The sequence below is a fragment of the Agelaius phoeniceus genome, chromosome 4 (genome assembly GCF_051311805.1).
Source record: "Agelaius phoeniceus isolate bAgePho1 chromosome 4, bAgePho1.hap1, whole genome shotgun sequence".
Classification (NCBI taxonomy): Eukaryota; Metazoa; Chordata; class Aves; order Passeriformes; family Icteridae; genus Agelaius; species Agelaius phoeniceus.
The window spans coordinates 629,008-646,847 of record NC_135268.1 but is presented as its reverse complement, the minus strand read 5'-3'; the positions used below and the strand labels follow the sequence as shown (position 1 = coordinate 646,847).

At 40.0% G+C, this 17,840-nt stretch overlaps 1 protein-coding gene across 1 annotated transcript in view; it reads right to left on the bottom strand.

Moving 5' to 3' along the window:
* Positions 1-3,080: 3,080 nt before the first annotated feature.
* Positions 3,081-17,840, bottom strand: part of MGAT4D (MGAT4 family member D) — a 31,085-nt gene continuing 16,325 nt past the window's right edge. Inside the window, exons 7-15 of the mRNA XM_054633459.2 lie at positions 16,899-16,974; positions 12,046-12,157; positions 11,362-11,492; positions 7,329-7,436; positions 6,309-6,502; positions 4,525-4,603; positions 4,339-4,417; positions 3,627-3,739; positions 3,081-3,107 (exon numbers count right to left, since the gene is read on the bottom strand). Of these exons, the coding sequence (XP_054489434.2) occupies positions 3,081-3,107; positions 3,627-3,739; positions 4,339-4,417; positions 4,525-4,603; positions 6,309-6,502; positions 7,329-7,436; positions 11,362-11,492; positions 12,046-12,157; positions 16,899-16,974 (919 nt within the window). The remainder of the gene's footprint in view (positions 3,108-3,626; positions 3,740-4,338; positions 4,418-4,524; positions 4,604-6,308; positions 6,503-7,328; positions 7,437-11,361; positions 11,493-12,045; positions 12,158-16,898; positions 16,975-17,840) is intronic.

Genomic DNA, 17,840 nt, shown 5'->3' with positions numbered 1-17,840 from the left:
CCCCCTTTTGCTTGTTAACAGTTGTACAGATATTCAAGTACAATACTTCAAGTACAACACATGTATTTCCCCATGACTCAAAGGCCATACTCTTTCACAGCTCCCTGACCCAAAGGCTATGATCTCTTGCAGCTCTTGTCTGTCTTATCTTCTACCAACTATCACCTCGGGGTCACCGATTGTTGTTGTTCTATTTCTAGAGTCCCATACTGTGGTGATCAGATCTCTAGAGTCCATAGAAAAACATGATAAAAGGGCTAAAAAAATGTGGATGAAATTAGCATAAAGAGCATGAAACCAAGAGAGGATAGAATACTAATTAATGAAGAGAATTGTGTAACTTGGAACAATTCCTTTCTTTGCTAAAAATGTATAAATAAGTGAGGAAGTTTTGTATCTGTGCCAGCACAGAAGCTCAAACTGTCAGCTGCACACACCTCTTGGCCAAGAATAAAGTAATGCCTTACTACCTAACAGTAAAAAGCTGAGTGTTGAGGGAGTCTTATTTTTCCCAGTGTTTTCAGAGGATTTTTGGTAACAGACCTAGCTTGAAAATTGTGGTTTCTTACCACACAGACATTTAACATGATTAAGTACATGTGCTACGAGCCTGAGGTAGACCTTATTTTGGACATTTATGTTTTAAACTGCATGAAATTGCTGTAGTAAAAGTCCCCACTCAGTGAGCCTGGTGATCTGGTTTGTAATCTGAAACTCTTTTCAGAGTTATTTTCTTTACTTGTGGTTTACCGCCTTTGGTTCTGTGAGTGACAGTCACAGTGCCTAGACTTCAAAACCAGTCACTCACAAAGTTAGAGGAAGGTCCTTATTCCCTGGACCTGAGCTATCCAGCCTTTGATCTGGCCTCGGAGCCGTGGCGTGTGAAGGTTCAGTGCACAGATTATTACATGGGAAACCACAGGTGAGACCTTGCTGGCAGGGTGGAGAGGAAGCTGCAGGTGTTCTGCAGGCCCTCCTGGTGAGCAAACCCAGCTCCTTCCCTCGCTGTGGTGGCTGCTGCCAATGGCCCACAGAAGGATTCAGCTGCTGCTCAAGTACTGTGCCACTGCACTCCCTTGTGGTAAACTTCCTGGGGCTGGGATACTTGCTTTTCCTCCATTGCTTCTTCAGTGGATTCCTCTTAGGAGGTTCCTTTTATTTTACAGTGGAGCTGTGGTTCTGCAGACTGTGCAAGAAAGCTCTGCTCTTGCGAAAGCACGGGGAAGAATTAATGGTTCTTGTGAAGCATTCATTGTTTACAGCATCAGAGTGATGAGAAGGGTATTCTCTCATTTACAGTTGTGTAAAATATGTAAACACAGAAATGAGGAACGAAGCACCAAGCTGGCAGCACAGAATGGAAAATTTCATTCAATTTTTTTAAGTCCAGTCATTTGCTAATACAATTTCAAGTATTCTGATAAGCTTTTCAGCTTGAAAATACGCTTCAACAGCTAGAGAGAAATCTCATTTTACTGTGAAAATGAGATGTTTTGGGAGCAAAATCTATTATTTTAGTATATTCTGTGTTTTCACTGATTTAAATAATTGCTGTGGAGTTTCCCCCTCGGTGACACTGCCCTGTAACAAGTGAATGTAAGGCACCCTGAGTGCAGACACTACTCCCAACAGCCAATCTGTTGCAGTTAGAGCAATGGCAAAGTGAGGTTTTGTGTTTTCCTGTGAGTGCTGAGGAACAAAGGTGCCCCTCAGTGCACCTCTAGGCATGCTGAATTACTGCACCCATTTTTAGCTGGCATTGAACTCCTAACCTAATGAAGGCTGCAGCATCTGTTCCCATGTATGTATGTACATACATCTGCATGTACGTACATATAGCACCACAGTGCATAAACAACCCTGTACATAAAAGCCTAAATAAGGTAAAATAAATAAACAGTAGACCTCTAAGCAATATTATCAAAATATTACTAGAGGTTGTTTGTGAAAAAAAAAAAACCAACACTCTCCTGAACTGTTTTAATGCAAAAAAAAAAAAAAACCAAATTCCATCTCATTCTAAATGAAAAACACTGTGGCATTAGGAAAACGGCTCTACATTAATGTAACCTATTCAGTACAAATCCACATATTGCAGTTTATTTCCTGCTGTCAGGATGCAATGCCTGTGCAGGGGAATGAGGGTGCAGCCGTGCTTCATGTGCTAAGGAAGTGATCTGGGATTCTGACCATTAACAGGTAGATGTCCAAGGTAGATTGTCATTTCCCAAAAACTTTTCAAATGAGACTGCTGTGGTTTACTCGTTATTTTCAAGTTTATGTTGAATTTGAACTTGAGACAAGAATTGAAATATCAGTACACACTGATTACCTAATTCCAGGATCCAAAATTTTATTTAAATAGATTTTCTTTTTACAAAAATATAGTTATACATAATACCCTTATTTCCTGTAATTAATTCAATGCACGATTCACTGAGAAGTTATACAATCTTCCAAAAAATACCTGTTTATGTTTCAAGTTATTCAAATGATAATTTGTAGGCAATTTTCATTAAAAAATACTTAATATAAATGTGTTTCAGCCTTAATGTAACATAAGTTTGAGATCAGTTTTCATAACATTAAGGTGTTCCTGTGAACTACTTCAAATACTTGCAATGAATATTGACAACTTTTCCTCCAGTTCTAATTTCCCTACAAAATTGGCCAGTGTTTTTAATAGAGTTGAACACCATGTCCTGAATATTTTTCAAAACTGCCTGTATTTTTATTTCTGGTGAAACTTCTTGCACTTTTATGCTTTAGTCCCTGAGGCAGGCTGTAATGCCCTATCAATTGTTCCTAATAATATCTATTTAATGTTGCCAAACTAAGGTGAGATTTTTATATATGACACATTTCTCAAGAACATGTTCTAGAACCTACTAACATTCTTTTCATATACCTTGTCATATACAGACCTAAGATTTATCTCAACTCTTTCCTAATACAGAGCATTAATAACTAAATGGGTATGGAATTGATCTTTTGATCCAGTCTTTTTGTTTTGTTTTGTTGAAGTCAGCCTTCTTTTCAAGAAATACATAACAAGTGACACATCAAAAATGTAATTTTTTTCAGTTTTCAGATGTCTTGATAAGTACCTGGAAAGAAACAAAACCTATTATTTTCCAAAATCTGCAGGAGCTTTGCATACAACATTAGTTTTTCCCCTTCTTCCAGGTATGGCTAAGGTTTAAGGCTGCAGTAATTCTCTTCAGTGACTTCTGCTAAAGATTTCTATTTATGACTCACTGACATTTAAACACTTGAAGAATTAAAAGAAGAAGAATTAAAAATCAGAGGCTCCTCTGAAAATGCTGACACATAATGTAATTAATGTCAAAGATGGTGACTGAAAAGAGCTTTGTTTGTCAAAACCCAAGTCCTAGCCACTACAGTCACAGCACTGCAAAACTGGAGAATCATCCTGTATGAGCATTTCCAGCATTTTCAATGAAGTATGTTTAATTTCTCTCCTGAAAATAATTAACATAATTCTTCACTTGTGTTTTTCCACACAAAATTCTATTCCAAATGAAATAAAACGAATAGTATACAATTGGAAGAAGCAAAATTCATTTACTAATGAAAAATAAAAGTGCTTTCATTGCCATGCTTACCTCACTCAGTATTGCCCAGACTGGAGAATCAGAGCTGACTGATAAACGGATGGCCTCTATTCTTCCTATGGCCTGACTGATGCTGCCTTCTGCTGTGCCATTTTCAAAAGCCCCTGAAAAAAAACCCACAGGACCCATGTGAATGAAAGCACTTCCAAGCAAACCTGGTGAAAAAGCTCTTAATTACAAACTATACATTAAATCCAGGAATACGTGAGGGAAAGAAATGTTTTGGAAAGGATTTGTGGGTTGAAATAAGGACAAGGAGACATCAATCATTCACAAATTACTGTCATGGGCAAGCCAGACGTGACCTGGGGGGAAAAAAGTATTCATATCAAAGTAGGGTAATGAGAAATAAAATCAAATCTTAAGAACACCTTCCCCCAACCCTCCCTTCTTCTTGGGCCAAACTTGACTCTTGATTTTCTCTACCTCCTCATGCCCAGGTGTGCAGGGGGACAGGGAATGGGGGTCATTAGTTCTCCTTCTAATTAGAGGTCTTGGCTTTTGCCACTGGTGATATTTAAATCAGAATGGGGGAGTCACTGATCAGACACCATACCCTACAATAATGCAAAGGGCTTCTTTTCCTTACTAGTTCACCTTGGAATGCTGACTTTATCAAAGAGTTAATGACATCCCTAAGAGCAGAAACATTTTATATGTAGGAACAAAATGACTGGTTTTGAAGGAACAATAAATAATTTACCTATTTTTAAATATCCATCTTTGGTTGCTGGGTAGTTAAATTTACCTCCATTATCAACCAATTCTTTTCTTAGCATTTTCTGTAAAAAATAAAACAAGAAAATTTCAAGAAGTATTTTCTAGGTTATGACATTTTATGCTGAATATCATTCTGAAAATGAAATATGGTTCTAAATGAGAGACTTACATCAGCTGGCAACACTTCCACAGTAGTGTTAAACAGTTTATCACCAGGGTGCTCCATGTTTCCACTTCTGAACAAGTACCTGATGATAAAGGTGTATTATTTCCAGGCATTTTATACTTTAGGAGAGTTCTAGGGGAGTAAATATTTCCAGTTTTGAAGGAAAGTTTCAGATACCTTTTCTTTATATATTTTGGGGTATATAGAGAACACAAATAGGCCTTGAAACTATAAACCAAAGCATAATATAGGATTTTTATTTTAAACAGAACAAATATTTAAACCATCTTTCACTGGGACCACAAGGGCAAGTGTTGCCCATTTTTACTGCTCAAGTCCCAAATAAATTAACTTCTCATGTTTAAATGGCTCAGGAAGGTCTGCCCTCTGATCTGTTACTGTAATTGTAATAAGACTGAAGTGGAATGGGCTTCTGGAAGGTGAGTGGCAGCAAAAATTTCTGTTTCTACTAGGCCATATGCTACATGCCAGGAGAATTCCCCATTTTTATCAATACTGGTCAACTCAGGTGCTTCTAAAGAATTTCCTTTATAGCCAGTAACCAAGAGCATTGACCAAACAACAATCCAAGCAAAACCATCTAAGAATAAAAATCCCCGTTTGGTTTTAAATTTCTGGCATTAAGAGTTCTTAGGGTTTTAGATTCAAAAAGAACTAGGAGAAGTTAAATCATCAAACTCTCTCCTCTGATATCAAATATTCAAGGCTTAAACCCACCAAATATTACAGGATTTACCATACATTGCACAGACTAGCAATGTAACAGGGCTGGGACTGATGCCTTAAGTTTTAGCTGTCATATTTTCCAGATTCTGTAGTGCATTAGTATACAACTGAATCACATATAAAGTGTTAGCAAGTTCTCCTCACAGTTTAGTGAGACAAAAGAATCCTTTTCCAGCCTGAGAACCAAGGACACTGTTGCAGTTTCAGGCCCAAAAAAAAGTATAAACAACAGCAAATTGAGGAGAGCAATCTGGGAGGATGGGACGTCATAACCTGAAGCTGTAATTAATTGGGCAATTAACCCCAACATGTAAATGGACCCAAAAGTGTGAAAATTCATGACCCATCGTCCATCTTGGGTGTAGCCTTGGCCGGGCTCTTGCACTGCCCAAGGTGTGTATCCTTTGAAGGCCTTTCAATAAATCCCTACTCTATTCCTTTAGCTCTGTCTAGCCTCTGTTGCAGGCAGACTCTCAAGGCATCAGGACCAGCCATTAGACACTGCCAGATGTGAGTTAGCCTCATCCAGGGCAGCTGCACAATGACAGCACATGCCAAACTACAGCCTACCCAAGTTTGATAAAGCATGAACCAGTTAATGGGCACAGAACACCAGTGTTTATTGTAACAGTGTCATTCCCTGCAGCTCACTAGGTGGAGACACACACCTGACATCAGGCAAACAGCCTTGCTGTTGGCAACCACACAAATAAAGCTTTCCCTGACACCACTGATGAAATCCATCAGTTAGAAACAAATTCCTTTGAGAATTGTCGTGTAAAATATTTACCTGAAGAAATAAATAATACTATTTACCTGAAGAAATAAAAGGAAAAAAAAATCAGAGGCTCTTTAACTACCAATGAAGACATGTATTTCAGGAGGGGATCTGCTCAAGAAGAGCAGATAAATAGTAAATCATGGTTTTTTTAGTAACAAGGTTTATGCAAACAGTTGAGCACCAATAACTGCAAACAGAATCAAACATTTCCAAACTGGATATATGTAAGCTTCCATGTTCCATATCATGTAATACTTACTTTTCAACTTCTAGTGGATTTAAAAATGTGAACCTGATGTAGTCACCTGCCACTGGAGCTAAGGCCCAAAAACAGTCTTGTCCTTTGTAAACTTTTTCCAAGGTATATTGCTCGTATATTTTTAGGCTCGTGTCCACTTTTGCAGGTGGATTATTATGTGCTTTATGTAGCAAGATTTTTCCAAAATCTTTATCCTGTTGATATAAAGAAATTTATGTAATTTCACTCATACAATGGAAAAAAAGTGCATTGATATCTGTAATTAGTACAGGAAACTATTCCAGAAAATAATCACCTCGGTGTCAAAAAATGCACCATCTATTTTTAATACATATAGAATATTAATTTCACTGTAATCACTGGGACTCAATGTTACGATTTGTAGACAGAGCTGTACTGATTCTTTCTTAGCTGCCAAGATTTAAAAATAAAAATCTTCACAGGAGGCCATTTCATAGCTGTCTGGGATGCCTTGTGCCAGAATGTGTGATTGCTGGGCTCTGCTAAGGGCTACGTGAATCTCTGCTCTGATCCAAGTGAGAAATCTTGTCACTAGTCCAGAGGCACCATCAGGAGATCCCTGGAGTCTGGTTCATCACTGCTCATGTGCTTATCAGACATGTGGTTTGCCCTCCAAACTCTCCCTAAAAATCCCTGGCCATCAAGTTAGGCACACCTTTGTCCTACCTTCCTAATTGTCCCTCTTACTGGGAATGCGAACTGCTCAGGCAAAACAAATTGTCATGGCTTTGTTAGCATGGAGCAGAGCATCTGACACCTTGTGCTGTGAAGAGGGTTCCTACAGGCCATGAAATGCTGTCCAGATGAAAGCTTCAAAGGTGTTAGTGCCCCTGCAGCTTACATGCCAGGTCAAAATTCTCTACCAAACCTGTAGAACATGACTGGAGATTGAAATGCCATATAATGCCAAATGGCATGTGGTCCTTGAAATTCACTTGAGAAACAAGTCAGAACACAAGCATATAATATAAAAATATGGCATTAACTTCTTGTTCTTACTTTCAAATTCTGGATCTTCCCAGCCAAGGATGAGAAAGTTCCCATATGCTGAAAGAGAGATGGCTTAGCACGGATGCGCAGCTTTGACTTTTCCTTCTCACAGTGTGTCTAGAAGGAAAGCAAAAGGGAGTGAAGGATTATTTAACCAAGGAGAGACAAGCTATGTTCCATAAGGCAATTTCATTATGTAGCTAGGAGTATGGGTTCAGATTTTTTATCCATATTTAAATGAGTAATCCTTAAATTACTTCTGTCACACACACTGTTTCTGGACCAAAACTCATAATTCCACTCATGCTGTTATTGAGATTTGAAGGCTCAGTCAGCAGGAATTCATGGATTTCTGCATAGTATGTGATGAATCAATCTCAGGGTGACAAAAATTGACTCACATCTGATTTCTTTGCTGTTTCTGGCAAACCTTTTAGTCTTGCCAAATCATTCTAATTAAACTATTTTGATCAAAACTGACCTTCTCAAGAAGGATTCTGGTTACATTTCAGTATTCATACTTTTGCCTCTTTCTGTTGTGTTTGGCAGGCTTTAATGTATTCTAAGTTATGGATCTTTTATCACATAGTTAGAGAAAGCCCATGATTTTCTGGTTTACTACACCTGGGACATGACATATATCAAGGAATTAAATAACTATAATTGGTGCTAATCTTGTAGTTTCTTGATATTTGAATGATAGCAAACTACTTCTTTAAATATATTTTTTTTTCTTTGTATATATAGAGCATTGTAGTCTGATACAATGACACAAACGTGCCACAGTAATTAATATGATAATGAAGCATAAGGCAAGGAACAAAGCAAAGAGCTAAAATGAGACTGCCTGGGTTGTAGTCTTGGTGCTGCCACAGAATTATTACATGAGTTTGGAAGATCATTTAACTTTTCTGTATTCCAGGTCTCAGACCTTAAAATTTGAGAGGATAATGTGCTTACCTCTTCCATCAAGTGCTTTCAGTTCCATAAAAGAAAAATGTTACATTAAATATACCAATGCCTTCTAAAGCCAGAAGTGATTAAGTCTTCACTCAGCTGGCTTAAAACCATCAAAACTCATGAGGGATTTATGCTTTCCACAGGAGTACTAATTACAAGTTCAAAATGCCCTGGAAATCTATTAAAAAAACTAAGCTGTTTTTTTTTTGTCAACAGCAGATGTTCAGCAAAACAATGTAAAACCACAATACATTGTGTGCAAATTGATTAACTGGCAAGTGTTTCTCTAAAAGGCACTAGACTTGAGTAAAGAAGAAACATTTTTGAGAAAATAAATTTGTGATCTCTCTACGGACAGGGTTTGCAATTCATCCCCTGCAATACTGCAGGCTCTAGAATGCCTTGTTTTATGCCCTGGCAGCAGCTCAGGGTAATCAGTGGCACGGTTATTGTGTGTCTGAGCGCGGCTGTGGTCATGTCTGCAGGAGCTGAGATAAGGCTGCTTGTGGAGGCAGGGCTGCCACCCTTGCACCTGCAGTTCCCCCTGCATGTGACAGGCACAGGCCATTGCACAAACCCACAGAATGGCTGGCTTCAAAGCAGCCTGCAGAGATCCTCTTGTTCCGACTTCCCTGCCATAGACAGGCTAAGCCAGGCTGCTCAGAGCCCCAGGCAGCCTGGCCACAAACAGTGGATGTGGCATCTACACCTCCCCTGGGCAACCTGTGCCAGTCACTTACCACCCTAACCATAAAAAATGTTATCCTCATATCTAATCTAAACATACCCCCTTTCAGTTTAGGACTGTTGCCCCTTGTCTCATCATAACACAGAAAAAGACTTTCTCCCTCTTTCCTACAAGCTCCCTTTAGATACTGCAAGGTGCTAAATGGTCTCCCCTGAAGCCTTCTCTTCTTCAAGCTGAAGAGCTCTGACTCTTTCAGCCTGTCTCCAGCCCTCTGCTCCTCTCTGTGGCCTCTCCACCTGCTCTAACAGGTCCATAGCTTTTTTTTTGGACTGGGAACCCCAGCAGTGATGATGGTCCACAGGAGGCAAGCAGGACAAAGTTTCTGAACCATGCAGAGATCTGATGGCTCTGATCATCACAAACTGTCTTTTCTTGGTGAGCAGATGCAGCTGAACCTTGATGTATTAATGGTCAGTCCAGGCTGAAAATTTGGACAAGGTTGAGAAGTGGGCCCATGGGAATATCACAGGGTTTAACAAGACCAAGTGCTGGTGCTGCACCTGGGTTGGAGCAACCTCCACTATCAATCCAGGCTGGGGATGAACAGATTGAGGGCAGCCCTGCCCAGAAGGACTTGGGGGTGCTGGTGGAGGAGAGGCTGGACGTGCCCTGGCCATGGCACTCACAGCTCAGAGAGCCACATATATCCTGGGATATGCTGGGCTCGTGCAGAGGCAGCAGGGGAGGAGGGGATTGTGCCCCTCTGCTCTGCTCTGCTCTGCTCTGCTGAGAGCCCAGCTGCAGTGCTGCATCCAGCTCTGGGCAGGACAGGAAGGACATGGACCTGTCCTGCTGAATCCAGAGGAGTCCACCAAGGTGATCAGGTGGCTGGAGCACCCCTCCTGTGAGGAGAGGCTGCGAGAATTGAGATTGTTCAGCTTGGAGAAAAGAAGGCTTTGGAATTGCAGCCTTTCAGTGCCTGAAGGGATCCTGCAAGGAACACAGAGAGAGGCTTTTTGCAAGAGCCTGGAGTGAGAGGAGGAAGGAATGGATTCCAGCTACAAGAGAGTAGGTTTGGATTCGCTGTGAGGAGGAAGTTCTTCCCTGTGAGGATGGTGAGGCACAGAAGCAGGTTGGCCAGGGAAGCTGTGGATGCCCCACCCCTGGAGATGCTCAAGGCCAGGCTGGATGGGGCTCTGAGCAACCTGGTCTAGTGGAAGGTGTCCCTCCCCAAGATCATTCATGGTTGGAATGAAATGATCTTTAAGGTCTTTTCCAACCCAAACAATTCTATGATTCTGTGCAAACACATGCCAAACATCCTTCACCACAGGATGTCACAGAGAAACCACAAACCAGTGCTCTGCTGACCCTCCTGTGTAGCACAGTGTGTGATCACTCTTGGTTGGCTGGAAAGGAGGGAAAGTGTGAGGAGCTGCCAGCTTGCCCTCTCTGGTGCCTATAGGGAAGTTCACTGCTTTAACCTGTCAAACAGAGAAGGTACCACAGCTGGGAGCCCCAGCCTCCTCCCAGCCCCCATGTTCTGCATTCTCACGAACAGTCCCAGCAGGTCATGCCACTGGTCACTGCCCCCAAGGGCCATGTGACACTGATTTGTCTCAGCAGCTTTTCTCTACCCACAGCAATTGAAATTGCAAATGCAGAAGTGAAACTCAGTAGAAGCTTGGGGACACCACTCTGCTTTGGCTTGATCAGAGCAGACTTCCACAAGCTGCCTGCCTGCCTGCCTGCCTGCCTTTTGGGAACACAGCTTTATTTTAGGTAGGAATCAGGTCTTAGAAGATGGAACTGCCATAAATAAAGCACTTTGTCTATTGCATGGAAGTTGGCACATGTTAGATCTGGAATAAGTGATGTCAGCATAATAGCATCTGGCTTTTAATCCATTTTCACGGGCAGGCAAGAACTGAAATTAGTTTCTTGAGGCACACTCTAACTCCTATGAGCTGGCCTAACCCACAGAGCAGGATTTAAAAGCTTGCTCCTGTCTGTATGAAGTGGGTCTGGAGACTCTGCAGTACATTACTAAGTCTAAAACCAGGGACCTTCTGCTATCCCCAGAAGTCACTTACGCTACAGGGTAAAACTTGAGGCTTGCTTGTTCTGTTCCCCTTAATCTCCTGCTCTGCACAACCCCTGTCTGTTTCTTCCTGCTCCTTTATCAACACATAAGGAACACGTGCAAATCCTGGAGCAGGAACTGGCTGCACCAGTTAAAGCTCCTGCATCCTAAAACCCAAGAAGAAGCAGAAACTCTGGTCAGTCCAAAGTAAGTCCAGTTTGAGAGATTTATATTCCACTTTTTGAAAATGAATTTTGTCACTGAGAGTGTTTGAATGTTATTCATCTTCATAAGCTCACAGTTATACTTACTGCATCCTTTTCTGGATTGCACACTTTAACCCAGAGCAGGTGGTCTATGAGCCAGTCTATAGGCTTATCCTTATAGAACATGAGAAAAAATTCCACTATGAGTGGTAAGTCTTCTGATTTAAACAATTTTCCTGAAAACAAGACAAGAAGGCATCTTTTTATTGCTATACAAAAATCACCAGCTTTATGTTTAAATGTAGTTTATTTAAATAAACATTTAAGTATCACACCAGCCTTGCACACATGAATGAAATTATGGTATTTCATGAAAAACTTCACATAGAATCTGGCTTTGAAGAGTTCTGATCATCCAGCCCTTGGATATGGGATGCATATTCTCCTCCACAAATAAAAGGAAGTTTTTGGGGGTTTTTTAATAGATTGTTCAAATTCCCTTCTTGAAAAGAAAACTACACATTACAGGGGCACATAGTCCCCTGAGGTGGAACTACTTCCTCCTTATGGGAACTCAATTATAGATTCTATGCTGAAGAGACTCTGTGTTAACAAGGCAGTTTTAAAGAGAACAAGAAGTAAACTACTTTCAGAGGGCTGTTTCCTGAAGAACCAAGGAAGTTTTGATATGCAGGTTCTTCCATGCTTTGAGATGTGATTCTGACTGAGACCTTTTTGATCTACACAGCTCAAAATGCAGTTCATCCTGCTCAAGGTCTTAATACTTACCAATAAATCCAAGCTGTGAGAACTCAAGAACCATCCAATCTTGGGACTGTTGAGCAGCAAAGCTTTTTATACTCTCAATAAAATCAGGTTTGGCTATAATATCATCTTCCAGCTGGGAGGGGGGGGAAATGCAACAGAAAAAGAGAAGGCAAGCAATGATTTTATTGTTTGCAGAGAGGGTGGTGACATTGCCACAAGCAAGTGAAAACTGTGCTGTGTTTAACTGCTGTACCACACGTACTGAAGCTGTGCCAAACTACAGTGGATTGGCATTTAGTTTCTACATACATCTCTGGTTTAGTGTCACTCATTAAGTCATTACTTAGAGGAGTGAACATCACACCATGGCTGCTTCTCCCTTGTTTGATGAAGGACTCCCTGCCTTAAAGAGATCTCACTTGGAAGCAAACATTAAGCAAACAGACAGGAGGTTCAGGAAGACAACAATAAGCAGTTTGTTCTTAGGTTGTAGAAGCACTGAGAAGTGAGAAGAGCAAGCTGTCTGAGAGGAAAGGTGTCTGAAAGCTCCTGTGCAGCCTTTGTCACTGGAGCAAGGTGACTGAGAAGCACTGTGGATGGTTCCTGAGATGCCTGCAGGAAGCAGGCTGTCCCAGGGGACACTGGAGATGAAGGGCTGTGCTCTGTGAATCACCCTGAAGGACAGGGATATGCAGAGCTTGCAGGATGGTGTAAGGGCCAGCACAGAGAACAGCAGCACAGCCAGCTGAAGGGTCCTTGGAAGAGGAGACTGACATCCATCAAGGAAATGGCAAAGGCATTGCCTTCATTTCTGCCTGGCTTTCAGACAAGAACTGGGCATCTGAAAAGCCAGAAGCTGTCCCTGCTGCTGAAACTCACAGTCATGAACCCAGACAAGGAGGTTGGAGGCAATGACACAAAGGAAATAAATGTACTCCAGGTATAATTAAGGAGCAAGTAATTGATGGTTTGAATTCAGTATGGGTGTGAAAACACAGGAAGAGAAGGCAAAGACTGCAGGAAAATATTGCTGGGGTGTAGTATAATCATACAGTAATTTATTCCAACTGCTGCACTTCACTGGCCCTGCTGCACGTGCTGGAACTGGCTTCAGAAAGCTAAACAGCTAGAAAATTCATCCTTTGGGGAAAAAAGCCCCAGCCAAGCCAAACATGATTTCCTGCTGGTTTTGGGTCTTCAACTGATGCAGCAGGATCATCATCAAGAGCTTGAGAGATCAGGCCCAGAGGTTTTAGCTGAATTTCTGCATCGCTACAAGTGTAGGGCTGGCTGACAAGGAATGTGTTGGCAATGGTGAATCCGAATCAATAGAATGAAGTTAGAAAATTGAGATTAAGAGATCTGGTTTGACCCTGGCAGCTTTTGCTGATGGTAAGATAAAAAATGTATAGATAGAGACCAACTGATCAAGATGAATGCTTCCTAACAGATTCTGAGATCTGGGGATTGAGCTGAGCTGACAGCTGGGCAGAAGAGAACAAGAACAACAACCAAAAAAACCCCCCAAACATCAATTTACAAGAAATCTGGCATAAAATTAAATGAGCTTAAAGCATTAGCCAGGAGCAAGATGTAAAGGGAGAAGAGCAAAGAATCAAAGAAGGTTTTAGAGAATCCTTACAGAGAAATTGAGGGGCACCAAAAAAGGATAAAAAGCAGACTGGAGTATCTCAAAAACCTAGGGAGGGCACCATATGGAGACAAGTATGCAAAAGCAGTGAAGATTAAAAGCACAGAGGCTGTGATGTAAAGTGACTGTGACTGTGGTTATGAACAGAAAGTAATTTTGAAGTCTGAGATGGTCTTTCCTGAAGCTGACAATGATTATTAGATGATGTAGTTTGATATCCCATGTAGCACGAGCCATTCAAGTTATTTATTTAACCCTGTAATTTGTGTTCAACTAAAGCACATCTTGGAGAACCTCTCTTATTGCTTACAGATTCCAGTATCCATTCTTTTCAATATGTTATACAACATTTTATTATCCTGCATATTTAATACTTGGCACCCAAATACAAATTTGATTTTTTTTTTCTGCCTTCAGCTTACAGCCACTTGTTTTCTCATATGTTCTTATCTAACAAAGGAGGTTGTGCAGCTGCACACATCTGGAATAGGAAATTTAAGATATGAACTGCCTAATCCACTTGCCCCATTGCCATGGGAAGGCCAGCAAAATACATAATCACAGCTAACTTCACTCATCAGCACCTTGGAATGAAAAAATATACATCCACTCCAGCAAGACTATGAAAATTTCCTACTGATAGGTACCAAATGGGTTTCCTTTCATTTTTCTTATGCAGGTTGTCTGTCTGAGAGAAGTAAAAATGAAATAGTAACAAAAAAATGGAAGAATACAATGAAAATTTAGGCATCAGATAGGAAGGTTCTTCCTTTCTGAATTTTATTAGAGTATTTTTGTCTCACGGACATTCTGTCTCACTGACAATGAATTATGAAAACTGTGGAACTCCTCTTAGGAGCTCTACCAAATAGCAGGCATAACCTAGAGTCTAGTGAGAGGAAGGAAAAAAAAAGTCCACCTAAAGAGTACCAGTGAACTCACTGAGATACTGCTCAGGCTTTAAATCCATTAGAGAAGTGCTGCTGTGAGTGAATATTACAAGTGTGTGTGTATATATATATATTTATATATATACATATATATAATAAATAAATGCACAAAGCTTTCCCAGGCTCCACATGAGGTAAGAAAAATCATAGCAGTACTTCAGGAAACTACTATTAGAAAGTTCAAGTTGGAACTTGATAAGAGATTTTATCTGAAGAAGCTAAGATTTATTTAATGGTTCATTTTTGTTTCATCTCAGTGCTAATAGGAAACACTTAAAAACTGCTGTATCTGTGTTGCATTCAGATTTGAAATGTTTGATTCCTGCAGTGAACTAAGTCTACATGGGCAAGAAATTGGTTGGATTGGTTGGATTGCCTGCTTTTATGGCAGTGTTCTCATCCCATTATTGTAAGTGCTTCAAGGGTCCCTGGTGCCTGCCAGGAGGTTTAGTGAAAGTGGAAACAAGGACCTCAAAGTTCTCTTGGGCTGGAGGGGGAAAAAAAGCTTTAAGTAGACAAGTTGATCAGTGGGTAATGAGTGGGTAAGGCTCATGCCCAGTGTAAGCCTGTTAGCTCCAATGGACTTGACAAAGAGACTTGAATCCTGGTTCAGCAGGATGCTGGAACAAGTGTTTATTCAGCAAAGATCCTGTCTGACTCATGACATCAACTGTTCTGTAGACAGTCAAGACTAATTATGTGTGCTTATCTTCTTTCAAGGTTTGGGAGTTAGTGTCAGCCACTCAATCCATTCCATTCCTGACTAAACTAAATTAAAATCTAACCTAGCTCAAGTTTTGCTTATGAGTACTGAAGTAAATATTGTACCAGTTTAAGGAAAAGTAAAGAAAAAGTTTTAAGCTGTTTGCTTTCCTTTAATACAAGACTTCTAAATAGAGGAGAACATGACTAAGTTTGTGGCAGCAAGTGCACTCTACAGAGCAGCTTTTGGGCAGAGCAGCACCTGTGCTGCAGGAGCAGCTGCAGGCTGGGCATAGAAACAAAGAATGGAATATAGCAGGAGCAGGATGAAGAATGGTATGAGGAAAGTATAGTTGCTGTTTGAGAAAATTCCAAAGCAGACATAGCTCTCACCAGACCACCACCATCCAGGCTCTGTCCTTAATAACACAGTTCAGCTGTTATGTAATGTCTCAGATAAGAAACCACATGTCCTCAATTCCTTTAGGAATACAAATACATAGGTAAGTCATTGTGGTGCAAAGATGAATCCTTGGAGAGCTTGGTAACAGGAAGGGACATCAAGTGTCTGGCAGCATCTTAATGTTTCACTTCACTGGGTTTCCTACACCTTGATGCTCTAGTGCACTCAGTAAACTTGGAAAATGTTCTTAAAAATATACAAAAGCCACAGGAAAATACTTCATTTTCTATTAAACCATAATTGTTCAACACACAGCATTTTTGTTTGTCCACCTGCATCCTGAGCACCTATGCCACATTTGAGAACAGACCGTGGGGACTCTTAAGCAGCCCAGCTCAAATGTGATTTTGTTGAATCCTGAGAAAAACTGTAGGAGATGCCAGGTCCTGCAGTCTTCTGCCTCCAGGAAACCTGTGATGTCCTTATGGAATACCAACTCTGAGGCAAAATGCTCTTCTGAGCTTTTTAAAAAACTGTTGAAATTATTGAGATAGGTGACATTTTAGAGACCTGCTCCATGATTAAGCAGCTCTTACAAATTTTGGAATCTGTGGTGGTGGTTAAGATCTCTATGGAGTGCAAATGAGCACAAATCTTGAATGATGGTTAAAGCTAAGCTTAAATGCATGGGCATCTTCCTGAAGGCTAACACAAAATCTTGTGGAGAATTAAGGATCTGTGCCAACCTGTAGTTGACCTTATCTCAAGTATCACTCTACTGGTATCACCCTGTCTGAAATATTTCACTTCATTGCCATCTGGGCTATAACACCTGAACCTACCACTACTCTTTTACCTGGCTGCAGGGAGTAAAAAGACACTAAAGCCTGACTTTCTTAACCCAATCAAATGAGGGCTTCATGGTTCATTTACCTTGCTCTTCAACCTCACAAATGACAGGAAGGTAGAGATGGTTTTAATCAAACAGTACCTGGCTGCAAGATGTAGATAAATACAGAAATGTGTGGATGCTTGTAAGGAGCATAGGCAAAATACACAGAAATTGATATGAGTTTGCTGGTTTTATGGAGGCCTTTGAAATGAAAATTGCCAAAACTAATCATCAGTACAGAGGTATTGCTGCTACTTAATGATAATATGGACATACCTGTAAATAAAATGTTCCCTTAGGCTGAGCATATAGCATTAAAAAGCTATAATCCAAATTCTGTTTAGCTCTCCACCTAAACATAAGCAGCAAATTCTGATAAGCTTTTTGAGGGGGTTGCAAGAGTTATTTCTATAATAAGAGAACTTCTAATGCTCTGCATTTTTTGTCTCTACAATAAAATTTTAAGGTTGTATATTCCAACCCATTGTTAAGTGCAAAAGCATTCACCTACAATCAATGTAAACATTTGTAAATAATTTTATTTTCCTGTAAAAGTTAACATTAAATAAACAAAAAAAAAATTGATCTCTGTCAATGGAGCTTGAAACAAAATGTCTAACAAGTTATTAATATCAAATCACTTATAATAATCTACTAATTATTTCATGAAGAGTAAAAATAAAGACACATGGATTATTTATAGATGAAAAAGTAAATGGTTTCACATATGAACATATGAACAAAGTAAATGGTAAAAGTAAATGGTTTCACATATGAGCAGCACAAGAGCAGGTTGATAACCATAATTTTCAGGTTTAAATATCAACACATATTTTGTACAGTCTCTGATTTTACCAGGGAATGACAATGATGTTTGATAATCAACACTGAAAGACTACAGAGTAATTTATTGGTAGTTAATTAACATAAAAGTATAACTGATCCAAATCAAATCATATCTCAAACTAAATTATAAGTAAGTAAACTTGTTTATGGTCTATGGTATGAGCACATAAGGTTTATCTATAAAGCCAATATTCACACAGACATATATGTAAATATACTAGCTGATTTCCTCCAGCCTAAACTCTTAGTACTGCAACACTCTTGCTGCATTGTTGCAGTGGCTTCTGATAAATTGGTTATTGTTGATGAAGAAAATTTCTTTCCTCCAATACCTATATATTTTTTTAAGGTTATAATCTCTGTCTTACTGAA